The sequence below is a fragment of the Mobula hypostoma genome, chromosome 16, assembly GCF_963921235.1.
Source record: "Mobula hypostoma chromosome 16, sMobHyp1.1, whole genome shotgun sequence".
Classification (NCBI taxonomy): domain Eukaryota; kingdom Metazoa; phylum Chordata; class Chondrichthyes; order Myliobatiformes; family Myliobatidae; genus Mobula; species Mobula hypostoma.
Genome location: NC_086112.1, coordinates 6,581,292 through 6,602,563, shown reverse-complemented (window position 1 = coordinate 6,602,563; position 21,272 = coordinate 6,581,292). Strand labels below are relative to the sequence as shown.

The 21,272-nt window shown below is 42.3% G+C and overlaps 2 protein-coding genes and 1 pseudogene across 2 annotated transcripts; 1 reads left to right on the top strand and 2 right to left on the bottom strand.

Moving 5' to 3' along the window:
- Nucleotides 1-352: 352 nt before the first annotated feature.
- On the bottom strand, nt 353-13,505 carry mblac2 (metallo-beta-lactamase domain containing 2). Its single transcript, XM_063068480.1, has 2 exons — nt 13,015-13,505; nt 353-5,105 (listed from the first exon to the last, which is right to left on the bottom strand). The coding sequence occupies exons 1-2, from the start codon at nt 13,478-13,480 to the stop codon at nt 4,714-4,716; spliced, it is 858 nt and encodes a 285-aa protein (XP_062924550.1). The 5' UTR covers nt 13,481-13,505; the 3' UTR covers nt 353-4,713.
- Nucleotides 13,506-13,797: 292 nt separating this feature from the next.
- LOC134357515 (uncharacterized) lies at nt 13,798-15,588 on the top strand. The gene is made up of 2 exons (XM_063069136.1): nt 13,798-14,853; nt 15,036-15,588. Exons 1-2 carry the CDS (start codon nt 14,010-14,012, stop codon nt 15,482-15,484), a joined length of 1,293 nt encoding a protein of 430 aa, XP_062925206.1. The 5' UTR covers nt 13,798-14,009; the 3' UTR covers nt 15,485-15,588.
- A 55-nt stretch (nt 15,589-15,643) lies between these two features.
- On the bottom strand, nt 15,644-16,681 carry LOC134357516 (uncharacterized; annotated as a pseudogene).
- Nucleotides 16,682-21,272: the final 4,591 nt, after the last annotated feature.

Below are 21,272 nucleotides of genomic sequence, written 5' to 3'. Positions count from 1 at the left end.
CCCTACGGAAAATACTGGCAATTCTGGACAATGTTTTCCACTCTCTGCATGCCATCTTGGAATAACAGTGGAGCACTTTTAGTAATACAATAAGACTGTTGCTTCAAAGAGCGCTATATGAGGTCATTCTTACCCTCGGCCATTAGGCTCTATAATGAGTCAACCTATAGCCAGGAAGTGATGATCCCCTCCTGTTAAGAGTTTGTGGTAACTTATTTTTTATTCTTTCTTCTTCTCTTCTATTATTTATATCTGTGCACTTGTAATGCTATTGTGACACTGTAATTTTCTTTGGGCTTAATAAAGTATCTATCTACAAATGCATTGGTTGAATCAGAGTGTCATGGATTTTGGATCATGAAAATTCTCTCATGCATGTCATTGCTGGTCACTCCAGTTTTAAACCAAATAAAGAAATTAAGACAAAAGTTAGATTTTAAAAATTAGTGATTTATTTCACAGCAATAAGACATACAACAGCAATGATTGAACCAAGTGAATTGATTAGTATAATTTAACCTAAATTGGCAAAATCACACATATTTTATACTTCCCCCTCGCAGTGGATTGCTTCACTTGGTTTAAAACACACATTTAATTGTTAAGGCTGCCAAAAATATAAATCCTAACAACTTTCCATTCACGTGCCAATATGAACATTATACCTGTGGTTGCCTGAATTATACCATCAGCTACACCTTGCTGAGCTACATACTTGACTGTGTGTGAAAAAGACACATAACTCAACTGACAAGTTGCTATGAATTTGTTTACGTTTTCCTTCAGTTCTCAAACACAGCGGAGTCCACTGCCAGACACCGACTACCATGAACCTGGCTGGATGTGAGGTATCCATACAGATTATTCATAGTAACAAATTCATTATTTTAGTCACTGGAGAATTTTTAAAACTCAGTATAATTTAAATTGTCCTTTATGCTGATGCCTTCTTTATAATTTTGCAAATGCATTTTGTATCAAAAACCCCAATATTTAAAATAAGTAACACTCCCCCCCCCCCCCCAGATCCTTACTGCTGAAGGACAAAATCCCAAACCACAGGCGAGGATAGCACAACAGAGGAAACAAAATGAAGATGAGATTTAAGCTGGTTACAATAAATTATTATTTGACAGGATTTTAAAACAATTCATCACTGCTTTAAAAAAAAATTCAAAATTGGCGAATGCCCTGACAGAAACAAGTCTAAACATCTGTTGACAGAAAAGAAAGGAACATCTTCAGAACTTTTTTTTTACTGTAGATGTGTTTCTTGTATATTTTAAATATTTTCTCAGTATTAACTACTTGCCAAGCTTTTCTGATATGCCAGTCAAATACAACTGCAAGGGGAGAAATGAATAAAAACACCCAAGAAATTTGGAATATTATTTTGCAGATGTAAAGTGATATAAACTATAAAAGTGAAACAAATTCAGAAATTGGGCACCTCTGCATGTCCTATATTACCTTGATTAACACAAGTAGTGCAAATGTCTGGCAGGTTTCATCCCAACTCATTTAAATTGAGGTACTTCTTATTTTCTGTTGTCTTGAAGGAACTCTGCAGTATAAATGCATCAGCTAAATTGCTGGCTGTGTCAAATCAAAACACTAGTTATCAGGAATATTGTTAATCTTTTGAATACACTTTTTAAAAACACTGATATCATTGATGTGCAGGATGTATAATGATGAAAGACTAAGAAACGATTCATTCCCAAAACAAGGCAACAAAGACCTTGAATTAGAACAATCACATGATCTGGAAGCAAACTGCCCTGTGACTTCTCAAATTGTGTTCTGTTTATTCCAGAATTTCAAATTGTAATTGGATTATAGTTAGGTTTTTAAAAAGCTTGATGCAGAAGTTAACTTTTAACATGAATCTCCTACAAACTGCCAAACATGTTTTATTGGTAATATGCTTGTTTTTATTGTTACATCTGTAGTGAATATGAATACCAAATTAATCAAGAGGGAACATATAAACTACCATCTGTGGATTCGGTTTCATTTTTCTTGTTCAACATAAAAATTAAGTCTTTATCCATTTCCCATATTTTATTCTATACTAGAATCTCAAAACACACCTCACACAATGTTGCTCTCTCATGTTATAACCAGAAGAGTATTTTAGAAGACAGGTGATGTTGACAATACATTGTAACACTATTTCTTCTTTACAAAGATAAATAAGTGCATGAAACTTCTCTTCCCTGGACCCTTGATATTATCTACACAGTCCAGCAGGTAAAACAGTATGAGGAAGGTTCATACCATTTTGGTAAGACTTTGCAAAATGTCTTACCAGGATGTTTGTCAATTAAACTTCCAAGTTGGACAGTCTTTCACTGATTCCCTTACAGTTATTATTCTATAATTTATTGAGCATGTCCACAGGAAAATTCTCAGTGTTGTATATTGTGACTTTGATAATACATTTACTTTGAACTTAGAAGTGCATGGAGGCCCTGTTGTGCTTTCTGAATGTTAACTGAAACTTGCTTAGATGTTCCTAACTAAAGTGGACGCCCCTGTTCAATTATCTATTTAAAGTTTACCCCTCCCCGAGAAGGCAAGCTCTCAGTTATATGCAAATACAAAAGCAAAGGCCTCTTCCTACACACAAAAAAAAAACAAAATTCATTCAGGTTTTTGAATAAATTCATGTCAGTTACAAAATAATTAATTACAGCATTGTATCCTCTATTTTAATGTGCAATTGTATTACTATTAACTACTATTCCCTTTAATTCTGACACTGGCTGCAAGACTTGCTCTTAAGCAAACTATCCTATTTAAACATTTTATAATGGTTTTCTCTTGGATCGTCTCTATGCTATCATTTGACAATAGTGAAAGGCTCTCCAGAATAAGGTCTATGATCACCAAAGACAAAGGACTGTGAAGCACACAGGAGAACAGTGATCAATACAAAACTCCACTATACATATCCTCCTCATGTTCCACAGAGAACCCTTCCAGGCTGACTCTCAGCAAGACAAGCTCTTGGCATCCTTCAGAGAGATCAGGGGTTCCCAACCTTTATGTCATAGAGCCTTACCATTCACCAAGGGGTCTGGGGACCCCTATTTGGGAACCCTTGCTTCAGGCTATTGTACCAAATGATCAGTTCACCCCTAATCCTTGCTCAGCCCATGTCCCTGCATCAAAAGAAAAACATCTCAAAACTAGATACTAAGGAAACGTAATACTCTCCCACGAGCCCTTGCATCAAGTACTGCGATGCAAATGTGAAAATTTCACTGAACACACTTTTACATTAAAAAGCACTAATGCTTGATCCAACTATAGAGATATACATTATCTGACTTTAAAGTTGCCTAGCTTTCCGATGGAATTTGTATACATCCTCATTTTACACCATACTATTACTATTTCCTAACTCCGCATGTACTGCCCAAGCTGGCTGCAAAAGGAGGTGTGTTGGGCATGGGGGTAGCAACCCAAACTGTAAAAACCCAGAGCTACAGAAACAGCAACAGAAGCCGCAGAAGCCTCATCTCTGAGAAGGGAAGGATATACCAAGAGATGGACTACACCCGAAGATAATGTGGGAGACTGGCCCAGGACAGAGGACTATGGCAGGCTACTGTCGGTGGCCTGCACCCCAGTACAAGTCATGGGGCTAAGTATTGCTATTTCCTAGTGTTTATTTGCTCATCGATTTCACAAGAGATAACTTTCTCAGCTGAGAATAGTTACTTTAATTAAGTGACAGAGCTTAAATTATCTACAGAAAAGAAATCAATATCCTGAAACACGGGTGCTTTATCATAAGGTTATTCCTGTCAGCTGAGCAATTGGGAAATTCACTAAGATGTGGACTATTCAAACAGGAACATAATTTTCCTTCTTCATCATCATATACGATTTGAAGAGATCATTTTAACTGCTTCTCATCATTAGTAAAAGGCTAAGAAAGGTTTTTCACCCCATTCTGTATGTTTAGAGGGGGAGAAAAAGATTGGTGCATTGATTTAAGCAATCCAACTGTTCTCTTTCCAGCAAAAATCAGGTAGCATTTAAATTATATGTCTAATGGAGAACTAAGTGTTTTAACAGTGTTTTAAAATTACACAGCTAGATTAAAAACTGTTCAGTAATTAGCATTACTCTAATGTGTCAGTGGCACAATAGCATAGTGGTTAGCCCAACATTTTACAGTACCAGTGACTTGAGTTCAATTCCCACCACTGTCTGTAAGGAGTTTGTACATTCTCCCCGTGTGGGTTTCCTCCAGGAGTTCTGGTTTCCTCCCACAGTCCAAAGACTGTCCAAGATGATAGGTCAATTAGTCATAGTAAATTGTCCCTTGATTAGACCAGGATTAAATAGGGGGATTGCTAGGCAGCATAACTCAAAGGACCAGAAGGGCCTATTCTGCACAGTATCTCAATAGATAAATAATTAAACTTCAAAGGCAGTCTTTCATAAAATACAAAGTCTGTGCTTGTTGAATCTAATATTCCATTTCCATTCTTTTTAAGCATATAATCACAAAATTACTTGTAGAATTGTTACATGACTGCACTCTTCCACAAGGAGCATTATAAAACAGCATCCTTCAATAAGCAAGTATTAATCTTAACTCCCTAAGAATGAGTAACATTTGGCTTCCGCTCCTTTACAAAGCAATTTTATTTAAATCTGAAAGGTTAAGTGATGCTAAGATTTGTGCCACCAATCTTATCGTACCAAATGCCTATGAGAATTCTTAAACCAAAGGACTACACTTGCAATGCCTCGAGTAGCAAACGACAACATTTTATGGCACACTCCTGCACTAGCAACATAACGTGAGGCCAAGGTGTAAAGTCTTTCACCATCAAAAGAATCAAAGTGGCCAGGTAGCACTTCTTCCACAAGGTCATTGTCCACCAGCGACATTAGGCGTTTGCAGGTTTGGACGTAGTCACTCACGTTACTGTAAGGGAGCCAGTCAATCAGTGCTCCATTGTACACTACATCGCCACTAAAGAGAATGCGGTTCTCCTGGTCATGAAGGCAGATGGAACCTCTAGAGTGACCAGGCATGTGCAGAACAGTGAGCTGACGGTTTCCAAGATTAATAACGTCACCTAATATAAAGCATAAACGTCTCAGGAATCTGTAATCCTTGCCAATTATATTTAATATATAATGCAAGAATTTGAATTGTTAATATATACAAGCCATCTTCATAAAAAGACCCATTTACTTTATTTGCTTTATATAACTATTTGCTTACTTTTGGTGAAATAGGTGTTGAAACTAGTAAGCAAAATATAGAGATGTGTACGTCTTGCCATGGGGGTAACTGTGGAAAATACTAGAAATGGCGCAAAAGAATCCAGGGCTATTTTATTTCTCTCCTGGTCATAGTCAGGATCAATGCCTTTATGATTTGATCATAGAATCACAGGTTATTCATGTGGCCGATGTGCTTAAGCCAACATTTAAAAAGTTCTGACAATTAGATTGGCAGGCGGTGACTAGTGGGGTACCGCAAGGCTCAGTGCTGGGACCCCAGTTGTTTACAATATATATTAATGACTTGGATGAGGGAATTAAATGCAGCATCTCCAAGTTTGCGGATGACACAAAGCTGGGTGGCAGTGTTAGCAGTGAGGAGGATGCTAAGAGGATGCAGGGTGACTTGGATAGGTTGGGTGAGTGGGCAAACTCATGGCAGATGCAATTTAATGTGGATAAATGTGAAGTTATCCACTTTGGTGGCAAAAATAGGAAAACAGATTATTATCTGAATGGTGGCCGATTAGGAAAAGGGGAGGTGCAACGAGACCTGGGTGTCATTATACACCAGTCATTGAAAGTGGGCATGCAGGTACAGCAGGCGGTGAAAAAGGCGAATGGTATGCTGGCATTTATAGCGAGAGGATTCGAGTACAGGAGCAGGGAGGTACTACTGCAGTTGTACAAGGCCTTGGTGAGACCACACCTGGAGTATTGTGTGCAGTTTTGGTCCCCTAATCTGAGGAAAGACATCTTTGCCATAGAGGGAGTACAAAGAAGGTTCACCAGATTGATTCCTGGGATGGCAGGTCTTTCATATGAAGAAAGACTGGATGAACTGGGCTTGTACTCGTTGGAATTTAGAAGATTGAGGGGGGATCTGATTGAAACGTATAAGATCCTAAAGGGATTGGACAGGCTAGATGCGGGAAGATTGTTCCCGATGTTGGGGAGGTCTAGAACGAGGGGTCACAGTTTGAGGGTAGAGGGGAAGCCTTTTAGGACCGAGGTTAGGAAAAACTTCTTCACACAGAGAGTGGTGAATCTGTGGAATTCTCTGCCACAGCAAACTGTTGAGGCCAGTTCATTAGCTATGTTTAAAAGGAAGTTAGATATGGCCCTTGTGGCTACAGGGGTCAGGGGGTATGGAGGGAAGGCTGGGTTCTGAGTTGGATGATCAGCCATGATCATAATAAATGGCGGTGCAGGCTCGAAGGGCCGAATGGCCTACTCCTGCACCTATTTTCTATGTTTCTATGTTTCTAATCATTCCATATTCTTTAGAAATTTGCACACCTCTAGCTAAAGTACAGAGCAATTTCAAGATGCCATGTCCTGTTATTTTAGATATACAGTGAATTCCGGTTAATGGAGCCATCTATTAGTCTGGCCAGCCACTTATTTGGGAGAACTCAAAAAGCACATAAACTAATTGAGAAAGTAGCCAGAATCCCTTTTGTTTTGGGATACCCTGCCGCTTTATTTATTTATTGAGATACAGCACAGAACAGGTTCTTCCAGCCCTTCGAGCCATGTCGCCCAACCTAACTCTAGCCTAGAAACTATTGCCAATTAGTTTCTAACTAGCATTAGTTGTGCACGTGTGGCCATTAGACACAGCCCATGCTCTGAGCAAACCGTTTTTAAAACTGCATCAGCTATGTGTGTTGTGAGTTCAAAAAGCGATTTTTGTTACTAGGTGTCTGCCCTGAATTTGCTCATTTAGTCAAAAGAGCACAACCCAATTGCATTTCTCAATCAATAACTATTAGGAACTAATACACAGTTTTATAGTACTGTAGTAGTAGTGGTAGTGTTCCAATTCTTCTATATTTAATTTAGACATATAATTTGTTACTCAGTTTCACACACAAAATGCTAGAGAAACTCAGCAGACCAGGCAGCATATGGAAAAAAGTCAACATTTCGGGCTGAGACCCTTCAGCAGGACTGGAGAAAAAAAGATGAGTAGATTTAAAAGATTTGGGGGGGGGGGGAGAGAGAAACACAAGGTAATAGGTGTAACCGGGAGGGGGAGGGACGAAGTAAAGAGCTAGGAAGTTGATTGGTGAATGAGATACAGGGCAGAAGGGGAAATCTATTAGAAGACAAAAGGCCGTAGAAGAAAAGGGGGAAGGAGCACCAGAGGGGGAGGCAATAGGCAGGCAAGCAGATATGGTGAGAGAGGGAAAAGGGGATGGGGAATGGTGAAGGAGGGGGGCATTACTGGAAGTTCGAGAAATCAATGCTCATGCCATCAGGTTGGAGGCTATCCAGACGGAATACAAGGAGTTGTTCCTCCAACCTGAGTGTGGCCTCATCGCGACAGTAAGGAAGACGGTGGATTGACACATAACTACTCATCTTTTTTTCCTCCAGTCCTGCTGAAGGGCCTTAGCCCAAAACGTCAGCTGATTACTCTTTTCCATAGATGTTGCCTTATCTGCTGAGTCTCTCTAGCATTTTGTGTGGGTTGCTTGGATTGCCAGCATCTGCAGATTTTCTCTTGCTTGTGATTTGTTACTCAGTTTGTCTTTTTTTTAATTTGTTTTTAAACTATTTCCATGAAACTTCAGTTAATTGGAGCTGCTGGTTAATTGCGACTAAATGTACTGGTCCTGAAGTATCCCAATTAACCAGAATCCACTGTACTGCAGTATTATTTTGACCTGCTTCCCAACAAGGGAATCTGTTAAATGTTAGCATCAATAATGCAGGTAGCTTATAATGTAGTACTAACATTGTCCTTTGATATCAAAGTTCAAAGTGAATTTTATTACCAAAATGCATATATGTCACCATTTATCACCCTGAGATTTATTTTCTTGTGGGCAAAATCAACAAATCTGTCAAAAAATAACAGGATCAATGAAAGATCAACAAGACTGCAGAAGACAACAAACTGAAAATGCAATAAATAAATAAGCAATAACAAAAACATGAAACAAAGAGCCCTTGAAAGCGAGTCCATTGGTTATGGGAACATTTCAATGATGGGTAAGTTAAGTTGAGTGAAGTTATCCCCTTTTATTCAAGAGTCTGATTGTTGAGAGGTAGTAACTGTTTTTGAACCTGGTGGTGTAAGTACTCAATGGCTGGGAGGGCTTTATCCATGTACTGGGCGGAACACACTTTTTTTTTAGGATTTTCCATTCAAAAGCATTGGTGTTTCCATACCAAGCCATGATGCCGTCAGTCAATACACTCTCCACTACACATCTATACAAGTATTGTAAAGTTTTAGATGTCATGCAGAACCTTTGCAAGCTCCTAAGGAAGCAGAGGTATGCTTTGCAGTCACACATGTCCTGAAATACTAACAGCTAGAAAATTAAAGTTGCTGACCCTCTCTACTTCTGATCCTCTGATGAGAATTTGCTCATGGACCTCTGGTTTCCCTCTCCTGAAGTCTATAATCAGTTCCTTGGTCTTGCTGACATTGAGTGAGATGCACATTATGTTGACATTGCACTGTATTTATCCATACTTTTTATGACGATTATAACTGATATTACTTCCATATGTTAATGTACAAACGTTTGTAGTCCATTCATGAAACTTCTCTCCCGTGACTTTCATTTGGCTATATTCAAGTATGGTTCAAGTATAGAGAAGTACAGAACAGAAACAGCTCCTTCGGCCCAACTAGTCCATGCCAAAAACACTGCCTACTCCCAACAACCTGCACCAGATCATAGCACTTCATATCCCTTCTATTCATGTACCTATCCAAATTTCTCTTAAACGTTGAAATCAAGCTGAGGTGGGCCACTTGTACTGGCAGCTCTTGCCACATTCCACATTCTCATGACCCTCATGTTCCCCTTAAACCTCACCTTTCATCATTAAGCCATGACCTCTGGTTGTCCTCCCACCCAACCTCAGTGGAAAAAGCCTGCTTGCATTTATCCTATCTACACCCCTCATAATTTTGTATACCTCTATCAAATCTCCTCTTAATCTATGTTCTAAAGTGTACAGTCCTAACCTATTCAATCATTCCTTACAACTCAGATCATCAAGAACCTCGTAAATTTCCTCTGCTGTTTCAGCCTTGTTTGCATCGTTCCTGTAGGTAGGTGACCAAAACTGCACACAATACTCCAGATTAGGCATCAATGACATCTTACACAACTTCAACATCTCATCTTCTGTACTCAATACATAGATTTATGAAGGTCAACGTGCCAAAAGCTTTTGTTATGACCCTATCTGCCTGTGATGCCACTTTCAACAAATGATGCACCTGTATTCCCAGATCACCTTGTTCTACCACACTCCTCAGCTCACTGCTTTAAGACCTATCCTGGTTGGTCCCACCGAAGGGCAAAACCTCCCACTTCTCTCCACTTGCCATTTTTCAGTCCATTTTTCCAGCTGATGCAAATCCATCTGCAAGCTATGACAGCCTTCCTCACTGTCCACTACATCCCCAATCTTGGTGTCATCTGCAAATTTGCTGATCCAGTTAACCACATTATCATACAGATCATTGATATAGATGACAAACAACAAAGAACCCTGCACTGATCCCTGCAGCACCGTTGGTCACAGGCCTCCGGTCAGAGAGGCAACCCTCTACCACCACTCTCTGCAATCTCCCACAAAGCCAATGTCTAATCCAATTTACTACCTCATCCTTAATGCCGAGCAACTGAACCTTCTTGACCAGGCTCCCATTTGGGACCTTGTCAAATGCCTTGCTTAAGTCCATGTAGACAATATCCACTAAACTGCCTTCATCCACTTTCCTGATAACCTCCTTGAAAAAAAAATATAAGATTGGTTAGACATGACCTACCACGCACTAAGCCATGCTGACTATCCTAAATCGGTACATGTCTATCCAAATACTTATATATCCAGTCCCTTAGATTATCTTCCAATAATTTTCCCAGAACTGATGTCGAACTCTCCAGCCTATAATTTCCCGGTTTCTGTTTAGAGCCTTTTTTAAACAGCAGAACAACATTAACTATCTTCAAATCTCTGGTACCTATCCTGTAGCTAAGGGTTATTTAGCTATCTGTGCTTAGGCCCCAGCAATTTCGGCACTTGCCTCCCATTGGGTTCGAGGAAACACCTTGTCAGGCCCCAAGATTTATCCACCCTGATCCACCTCAGGGTAACAAACACCTCCTCATAGAGTCCATGAAGTTGATGCTGCTTTGCCTTACTCTGTAAGGAAACAGACTGAAACTCTGTATCTGTCTCCCGAGTAAATACAGATGCAAGGAATGCATTTAAGTTGAATAACTAAACTTGAAAAGTTCAAAAATGTTGACTATATTAAAAACACAAGAGATTCTGCAGAAGCTGAAAATCCAGACCAACACACACAAAAATGCTGTTGAAACTCAGCAGATCAAATTATTTCCATATTTTCTGGGATTGCCCTAAATTAAGTTTATATTGGAAAGGTATTCATTGAACATTAGTTAAGATACTTAAGACCCAGATACCTCTGAACTTTGAGACGCTCTATTTGGGGCATGTATTGTTTCTTGAACAGAAGAAAGATATAAAGTTGCTGCAGGCCCTTTTAGCAGCAAGTAAGAAATCAATCACTAGAAAGTGGCTAAATCCAATACCACCTACATTAAAAGATTAGCATGAAATTATCTTGGAAATATTTAAAATGGAAAAGATGACTTACTCTCTGAGAATTCAAAAAGAAAAATTTTATCAAATTTGGAATAAATGGATTGAATATATAACCCCAAAGCAAGCAGACTTTAGATGACTCTCCTAATGATTTATACTGCTCTTCTCATCAACACAGTAATATTGCTAACGAAAGCACCCCTGGTCTAAATGTTTACTGTTTTTGTTTATTTTTCCTTTTTTTGGAAAATGGAGAATTAACACAAGGAAAAGATTTGGGAAAGGGCTAAAAAATGATAAAATTAAGTAAATAAGTACATAGGGATTGGATATTTATGTTTGGGGGTAGGAGCAAACATGAACAAGTTAGGATATAAACACCTACAATGGTAGTTACATAGGCTTACATACAATATTTTGGACCAGAAAGAAATGGTCCAGAAGAGATATATGGAAATTATTATTAATCCACTATCATTACTATTTTTCTTAACAACTAATATCATTACTTAGCCTAATAGAGTAGAATTTCAACTGCACATAATTATCTATTTAAGTGTCTAATTTCTTTTTATATCATCTTAATGTGTACTTAGGAATGTATAAATAATTATAGATTTATACACATTAAAAAAATGGAAAAGGTTATACATGTGAAAAAAGTTCATGATACTTGTGAATTCCTTATCCAAATAAAAATAAAAAAATTTAAAAAAAAGAAACTCAGCAGATCAGGTCAGACAGCATCTATAGAGAGGAATAAACAGTCAAGACCCTTCATCAAGAGGGCCAGGCTTCTCATCTGGCACCTCCACTCCATCCACTAAAAGTAGACTTCCCAATGACCAAACAGTTCAATTCTGATTCCCATTTGATATGTCAGTCCATGGCTTCTGCTTGTTTCACAATGAAGCCACCCTCAGGGTGGAGGAACAACACCTTATATTTCATGTGGGTAGCCTCAAACCTGATGGCATATCGATTTCACCTCCAGTATAAAAGTCCAGAATAAACCCTCCTACCTTCTTCTACTTAGGCCTCGCACATCTTTTCATCTGTGTATCACCTCCCCCCCACCCCAGTTGCCCCTCCACCTTCCCTTTCTCCTACCCAGTTCCTTCCTTGCCAGTCTTTACTTTTCCCACACACCTGGCTTCACCTATCATCTTCTAACTATCCTCCTTCCCCCCCCACCTTCTTTTTCTGGGGTCTTCCCCCTCCTCTCCAGTCCTGATGAAGGCTCTCAGCCAGAAATGTTGCCTATTTATTCATTTCCATTGATGCTGCCTGACCTGCTGAGCTCCTCCAGCATCTTGTGTGTGCTGCTTTGGTTTTCAGAATCTGCAAAATTTCTTGTTTTTGCATGTGTTGCCGTTTCTTTAACATGCATATTCTCACACAGAAACTGGGTCTTGTAAATATAAAATTCCACAGACCTGTGTGTATCAGAAGTCTGTAAATTATAATCAAAACTGCACAGCTTTAAAATTGCAAACTGGACCTTCCATGCCATGCCCCACAGATGCTGCCCAACCCACCGAGTGTGAGAGAGTTGGCATGTGGCTCCAGCCCTGTGGGAGGGGATCCAGTGGCAAGTTTCTTCCCATCGCATACAGTATGTTGCCTGACCCACTTATGTACTGCCCTGGATTCCTATTATTCCCTTCAACCATCAGGCTCTTGAAACCAAGGGGATAACTTCACTCATCCCATCACCAAGCTATTCCCACAACCTATGGACTCACATTCTCAGACTCATATGTCACATACTCAATATTGCTTATTTGGTTATTCTATTATTATTCAGCAGGTCATAGATGCTGCCTGACCTGCCCAGTTACTCCAGCATTTTACGTTAGCCTGGATTTCCAGCATCTGCAGACTTCCTCGTGATTATCCTTCTTTTTGTATTTGCAGTTTGTTGTCTTTTACATACTTGTTCTTCGTCCTGTGGGGTGCAGTCGTTCATTGATTCTATGCTTCTTGTGATGTTACTATGAATGCTCACAAACAAAATGAAATTCAGGTTTGTATATGGTGCCATATATGCACTTCGATAATAAATGTACTAGCCAGCAGCTGATTCCACCCACCGAGCAACAACAAAGCCCTGAGCCGTACAGTGGCTTAATCCCCCCACGAAATATTTACCCTCATCCAGGACCCGGGCGGGCTGCACGGCTTTCACCCAGTACGTGTTCGCCTTCCAGCCCGGCCACGGGGCCCTGGAGATGTCGGCGTCCGACAGCCAGGTCACCGCCTCGTAGTCATCGCCCCGTATCAGGGCGCCGGCCTCAAGCCGGTGCACGGCCACCCGCTCAAATTGGTGCAGGCCGCCCGAGTGGTCGAAGTGGACGTGGGTGGCGACGGCCATCACCGGCTTGGCGCCGATGAGGCGACTGGCGTACAGGTAGCCGGACAGATCCCTCAGGCCCAGGCCGCCGTCCACCACCAGGTCCCGCTGCGAGCCCTGCAGAAGCCAGATATTGGCCCGTTTCCCCGCATCGAAGAAGCGCTCCCGGATCAGGTACAAGCCCTGGGAAACCTCGCGGTGCCAGAACCACTCCGTGATGGGGCTACCGCCCCGCTCCACCGCGACATCCGAGCCCAAGGACATGGCCCGCCGCCGGCCGCCCGACCGACCGACTGACTGACAGCCGTCTTCGCCAATCAACACTCTCTACCGTCGGCGTAGCGGGAGGTCAGCACATCCAATCGGAGCCATACGGACCCCTGCCGACCGACAGACTGACTGACTGACAGCCGTCTTCGCCAATCACCACTCTCTACAATCGGCGTGGTGGGAGGTCAGCACGTCTAATCAGAGCCATACGGACCCCAGCTGACGGACTGACTGACAGCCCTGTTCGCCAATCAGTACACACTGCAACCGGTGGGCGGTCCGTACATCCATCAGAACCAGTCGGACTCAAATTGCCTACGGACTGACAGCCGGCTTAAGGCTGGTTTAGATTTATACTTCTACGACAAATCGACGCCGTAACCTACGCCACGGCCTACACACGTTGTGAGCATTTATACTTGTGCGTTGGTGTGTCTGCATCGCTCTGCAATTCACCGCCAAACCGCTAGTTGGCGGTGGGGTTTCCATGCCACTGCGTTGAGTTTCTTCGTGTTGAAACAAAATGGCGACGGAAACTGAGCGCATCGTGTTGGAGTTGGAGCTTATAAATATCAAACAACAGTTACTTTTATTGAAGTTACAGCAACGCAGAAAAGAGAGACGACGTCGGAGGAGATGGTGTGTACGACCATTGAACGGATTGAGACAGAAAGAGGGTGAATTTGCTGGGCTGAGAGACATGGATGAGGAAATGCATTTTAAATATTTTCGGATGTCAGTAGGTAGATTTGAAGATTTGGTTCATCGTCTCCAACCATTTATTTCACATCAGTGTACGCACAGTATGCCGATAGACATTGCTGAGAGACTGGCAGTCACCCTTCGAGTTCTGGCTTCAGGTGCAACTCAGCAGGCTGTAGCAGCTAGCTACAAAATGGCGTCAAGCACAGTGTCCTCCATAATTTCGGAGGTCTCTACAGCTTTATGGAAAGCATTGCAGCCAGAGTTCCTTCCGTGCCCTTCAGTCGCCCAGTGGGAAGCTATTGCTGCTGATTTTTGGCAACTATGGAACTTTCCGAACTGTGTCGGCAGTGTAGACGGAAAATACTTGAACATCAAGGCACCACAGCATGCCAGGATCGACTACTACAAGGACGCACACTCCATTGTCCTGATGGCTGTCTGCGATGCCAGATATCGGTTTACCATGGTGGATGTAGGGGGATACGGACAGGAAAGTGAGGAGGGCATCTTCAAGGAGAGCAGATTTGGTTCTATGCTGCTTGAACACAAACTGAACCTGCCCCCACCAGCCAATCTTCCAGGAACAGGAGTCAAAATCCCGCATGTAATCGTTGGTGATGCTGCGTTCCCCCTACACAACAATCTCATGTGTCCCTTTCCAGGTATGTCAGAGACATTAAATTCCATGAAAATTAATTCCATCTAATTCTAAGTAATACTGCTTGCTTTGTGTGATTTTATATATATATTCCCCTAAATGTTTGTAGTGATTACAGCTACATTGGCACATAATAATTTGCTATTTATTAATACTTTATTAAATCATTTGTGTTTTGCTTCATAGAGATGAATATGACCATGGAAAAGCAGATGTATAACTACCGTCACTCCAGAGCCAGGCGGGTGGTCGAGAACACATTAGGCATTTTGGTGGCAAGGTGGAGAATCCTCGGTCGCCCACTAGAATTTCTGCCTGACAAAGCCGTGAACATTGTCAAAGCTTGTATCGCTCTACACAACCTCCTGGCCTACACTGATGAAGCCAACACTCCTGTGAGCAGATACATCCCTGCTTATTTTGCAGACTCAGACGCTACAGGCTCACCTCAGCCAGGCGAGTGGCGAAGAGTGGTGGCCGGGGACACGAATCTTCTGGAACCTCTAGATCCTCATTACCTTTCAAGGCGCCGCTCCACCAGAGCCGCCCTTGGTGTACAGAACGACCTGATGACCTTCTTTCAATCACCACAAGGATTTTTGCCATGGCAGAACAAAATAGAGTGTAGTCAGTAAATTGTAAGGACATAAAATAAATGAACCTATAAATAACATGTAGCTGTTCGAATAAAAAAAAGCCCTGTTTTAAAGTCAAGATGATACTTACTTGCACAACATTATACAAGGTGCAAAGTGTTACATGAAAAAAGACAACATAATAGATTATGCAATTGTTTATTGTTTCTGCTGCTGCCTCTCAAATACCATTTTGTAGACATCAAACGTTATGCCCTGTGCTCCTCCGGCAGCCTCTGCAGCACGTCAGCAAGTGCTTGCACAAACCTGGAGACCTCATCATTTTCGTTCAGCAGTCTTTGTTCCAGTCCCACCTTACGTTCATCCAACCGGGCGAACTGCTGCTGAAACCAGTCATCATGTCCTTTCCTCCTCTTCCTCTGTGCTATCCTTGGGCTGCGGCTCAGAGGAGCCGGCGTGGGGGCGGAGGAGCTGCTTTACTACTTGATGATGATTCTGCACTTGAAGATGAAATGTCTGGTGGTTGGTTTTCCTCAGCAACTGAGGAAGTGGACAACCTCGAAGTTGAATCATTGCCATCCTGTGATTATGAAAGAAATTGCGAATAGTTTAAGTTAGTCTTTGTTATTATACATACAGGTAATATATGCATTCAGTGTCTGTACAAGGATTGGCAGAGCAATGAAAACAAGAAAGCGGCATATGCCTACATTGGCAGAATACTAGTTATTGCGTTTGCTTCATGAGCAAGCCAGATACAATTAAAGCCTATTACATATTACATTTCTCTTTCACGGAAGAATTATCTTTGCAGAAATCAATATGCCATGTTTACAACTAGACAGTACTGCGTGCTTGCTAGCTAGCCTAAACACAACAACAGAAAGGTTTATGATACAAAGAACAGGTTATATTTACCTTGGTGTCATCATAATTTGACTCTGTTTCCCGGTGCTTAATATATGGTGCCGGCCAAGAAAGAGGCAAATGAAACGCCGGTATTTTTTTTCCGCCTGGGTGCCCGCTCTTGGAGAGTTTTTTTGGGGCACACAAGTACTTGTCCCTCGAGTTTTTCCATCTCTTTGTGCATTCCGTGACGTCCAGACCCATGTTTTTGGAAATTTCATTCCATGAATTTGATGCCATTTGGCAGTCTTTATAGTATGGTGACGAGGAGTCGTACAAATGTACATATTTTCAGACTTCCTCCATTAACCTCTCCTTACCTTGATCCATTTTCCAAACTTACGTTCTTCTCTCTTCTCTCTCAATTCTGAAATGGCGGAGAAGAATAAGCAACCAGAAATACATAAGGAGGAAATGCGATACTACCAGGTGGACCAATCACAGTTGTTGCAGTCTGCGTTGCTGCGAGCGTAGTTACATTTTGGGAGAGTTGCGCTTCAGGCTACGGCGTAGGGATCTGCGTAGGGTTCGCCGATACGCCGTACGTACGGTGTTGATTTGACGCAGAAGTACTGCAGCCGACATCTGGAGGATGGTTTCTGGCTTCAGATAATTTCTTGGTTTCTGCCCCGTTTCATTCCAGTCCTGGTAAATACTCTCAACCAAGTCATTGAATGTTTTTTTCCTTCCACAGATGCTACCTGACCTGCTAAGTTCCTCCTGTTGCGTTAGATTTCCAGCTTCCGCAGAATCAGTCCAGCCAAAGGGTCTAGGCCCAAAACGTGGACTGTATTTTTTTCCATAGATGATGCCTGTGTTCCTTGGATTTCATTGAATTGACTTTACTTCTTCCATCCTTCGCATATCTGAGGAGTAAAAATCTTTACATTACATCTCCATCTAAATGTGCAATTTATAATAATTTGTAATAAATAGTATGTACAACAGGACAGTCCATATAGCATAGAAATACAATTGCAACAGCAGGAATTGAACCAGCATCTGCAGATTTTTGTCTTGTTTCTGCTGAGTTCCTCCAGAGTTTTGAATCAGAATCAGGTTTATTATCACTGGCGTGTGATGTGAAATTTGTTAACTTAGCAGCAGCAGTTCAACGCAATACATAATATAGAAGAAAAAATAAAATAATAATGCATACATAAATAAGTAAATCAATTACAGTATACATATATTGAATAGATTAAAAATCGTGCAAAAAAAACATAAATAATGTATATTTTAAAAGTGTTCAACGGTTCAATGTTCATTTAGGTATTAGATGGCAGAAACTGTTCCTGCAGGCTTCTGTACCTCCTACCTGATGGTAACAGTGAGAAAAGGGCATGCCCTGGGTGCTGGAGGTCCTTAATAATGGACGCTGCCTTTCTGAGTCACCGTTCCTTGAAGATGTCCTGGGTACTCTGTAGGCTAGTATCCAAAATGGAGCCAACTAAATTTACAACCCTCTGCAGCTTCTTTCGGTCCTGTGCTGTAGCCCCGCACCCCCTCCCATACCAGACAGTGATACAGCCTGCCAGAATGCTCTCTACAGTACATCTATAGAGGGTTTTGATTGTATTTGTTGACATATCAGATCTCTTCAAACTCCTAATGAAGTGTGTGTTGCTTGGATTTCCAGCTTCTGCAGATTTTCTCTTGTTCTGCAGAATCTCTTGTGTCTGAATAAGTAAGGTAGATTTGCTTTCTCAAATCTATTTACCCGGCTAATTCTCATTGATTCCTGTAGAGAACCCTTATGCCCCAAATGCAGAATCTCAAGCAGTTTACAACCCTCTCTCTGGGTAAAGAAACTGGCTGCACCACAGTATGGAAACACCAATACCCTTGAAGGGAAAATCCTACAAAAAGTAGTGGATATGGCCCAGTCCATCACAGGTAAACCCTGTGATATATATACACACACAGTATATATCCCCAAAGGAGTCACAGGTGAAGTGTCGCCTCACCTGGAAGGACTGCTGGGGCCCTGAATGGTAGTGAGGGAGGAGGTGTAGCGGCAGGGGTAGCACCTGTTCTGCTTGCAAGGATATGTGCCAGAAGGGAGATCAGTGAGGAGAGAAAAGTGAACAAGGAAGTCGCATAGGGAGAAATCCCTGGAAAAAAGATGTGCTTGGAGGTGGGATCTCTTTGGAGATGGCGGAAGTTGCGGAGAATTATGTGCTGGATTCGAGGATACTGAGGTGGTAGGTGATGATGAGAGGAACCCCAGCCCTGATGTGGCAGTGGGAGGATGGAGTGAGGGCAACGTTGATGGTGGTAGAAGGCAAGCCTCTTTCTTTGAAGAAACAGGACATCTCAGTAGTTCTGGAATGAAAGCTTCATCCTGAGAGCTCCTCACTGCTGCCATCAGAAAGAAGATACAGGAGCCTCAGGACTTACACCACCAGGTTCAAGAACAGTTACTACTCAACCATCAGGTTCCTGAACCAGAGGGGATAACTTCACTCACCTTCATTCGCTCCATCACTAAACTGTGCCTATAACCAGTCCTTATATACTTCCATCCCCCATCAGGAAGGTCTCAAAGCTCTACGCTTCTTTTTGGATTCCAGACCTAATCAGTTCCCCTCTACCACCACTCTGCTCCGTCTAGCGGAATTAGTCCTTACTCTTAATAATTTCTCCTTTTGCTCCTCCCATTTCCTCCAAACTAAAGGTGTAGCTATGGGCACCCGTATGGGTCCTAGCTATGCCTGCCTTTTTGTTGGGTTTGTGGAACAATCTATGTTCCGTGCCTATTCTGGTATCTGTCCCCCACTTTTCCTTCGCTATATCGACGACTGCATTGGCGCTGCTTCCTGCACGCATGCAGAACTCGTTGACTTTATTAACTTTGCCTCCAACTTTCACCCTGCCCTCAAGTTTACCTGGTCTATTTCCGACACCTCCCTCCCCTTTCTAGATCTTTCTGTCTCTGTCTCTGGAGACAGCTTATCCACTGATATCTACTATAAGCCTACTGACTCTCACAGCTATCTGGACTATTCCTCTTCTCACCCTGTCTCTTGCAAAAACGCCATCCCCTTCTCGCAATTCCTCCGTCTCCGCCGCATCTGCTCTCAGGATGAGGCTTTTCATTCTAGGACGAGGGAGATGTCTTCATTTTTTAAAGAAAGGGGCTTCCCTTCCTTCACTAACAACTCTGCTCTTAAACGCATCTCCTCCATTTCACGTACATCTGCTCTCACTCCATCCTCCCACCACCCCACTAGGAATAGGGTTCCCCTGGTCCTCACCTACCACCCCACCAGCCTCTGGGTCCAACATATTATTCTCCATAACTTCCGCCACCTCCAACGGGATCCCACCACTAAGCACATCTTTCCCTCCCCCCCTCTCTCTGCATTCCGCAGGGATCGCTCCCTACACAACTCCCTTGTCCATTCGTCCCCCCCATCCCTCCCCACTGATCTCCCTCCTGGCACTTATCCGTGTAAGCGGAACAAGTGCTACACATGCCCTTACACTTCCTCCCTTACCACCATTCAGGGCCCCAAACAGTCCTTCCAGGTGAGGCATCACTTCACCTGTGAGTCGACTGGGGTGATATACTGCGTCCGGTGCTCCCGATGTGGCCTTTTATATATTGGTGAGACCCGACGCAGACTGGGAGACCGCTTTGCTGAACATCTACGCTCTGTCCGCCAGAGAAAGCAGGATCTCCCAGTGGCCACACATTTTAATTCCACATCCCATTCCCATTCTGACATGTCTATCCACGGCCTCCTCTACTGTAAAGATGAAGCCACACTCAGGTTGGAGGAACAACACCTTATATTCCGTCTGGGTAGCCTCCAACCTGATGGCATGAACATTGACTTCTCTAACTTCCGCTAGGCCCCACCTCCCCCTCGTACCCCAGCTGTTACTCCTTTTTATGCACACATTCTTTCTCTCACTCTCCTTTTTCTCCCTCTGTCCCTCTGAATATACCTCTTGCCCATCCTCCGGGTCAACCCCCCCCCGTCTTTCTCCCTAGGCCTCCTGTCCCATGATCCTCTCGTATCCCTTTTGCCTATCACCTGTCCAGCTCTCGGCTCTATCCCTCCCCCTCCTGTCTTCTCCTATCATTTTGCATCTCCCCCTCCCCCTCCAGCTTTCAAATCCCTTACTCACTCTTCCTTCAGTTAGTCCTGACGAAGGGTCTCGGCCTGAAACGTCGACTGCGCCTCTTCCTATAGATGCTGCTTGGCCTGCTGCGTTCACCAGCAACTTTGATGTATGTTGCTTGAATTTCCAGCATCTGCAGAATTCCTGTTGTTTACCTATAATCTATGGACTCAGTTTCAAGGACTCTTCATCTTCATTCTTAATATTTATTGCTTATTTATTATTTTTATTTCCTTTGTTTCTTTTTGTATTTGTACAGTTTGTTGTCTTTTTACATTGGTTATCCACCCTGTTGGGTGCAGTCTTTCATTGATTCTGTTATGGTAATTGGATTTATTGAGTATGCCCACAACTAAATGAATCTCAGGATTGTATACGGTGATATATATATATATATATATATAATGTTGATAATAAATTTACATTGAACTTTGAACTTTAAATGGCCATTCAATTATTCTAAAACTTTGTCCCTGGTTTTAGCTTCTCCAGCCTAGGAAAACAAACCTCTTAACATTGTTTGTTCATTATGAGCCATGACATAAGACAAGGGCAATCATGGTCTTTAAATGGCAATGATTGTGCTTGGCAAACTTTTCTACAGAAGTGGTTTGCCATTGCCTTCTTCTGGGCAGTGTCTTTACAAGATGGGTGACCCTAGACATTATCAATACTTCAGAGATTGTCTGCCTGGCATCAGTGGTCGCGTAACCAGGACTTGTGATTTGCTCCAGCTGCTCATATGACCATCCACCACCTGCTCCCAAGGCTTCACATGACTCTGATCAGG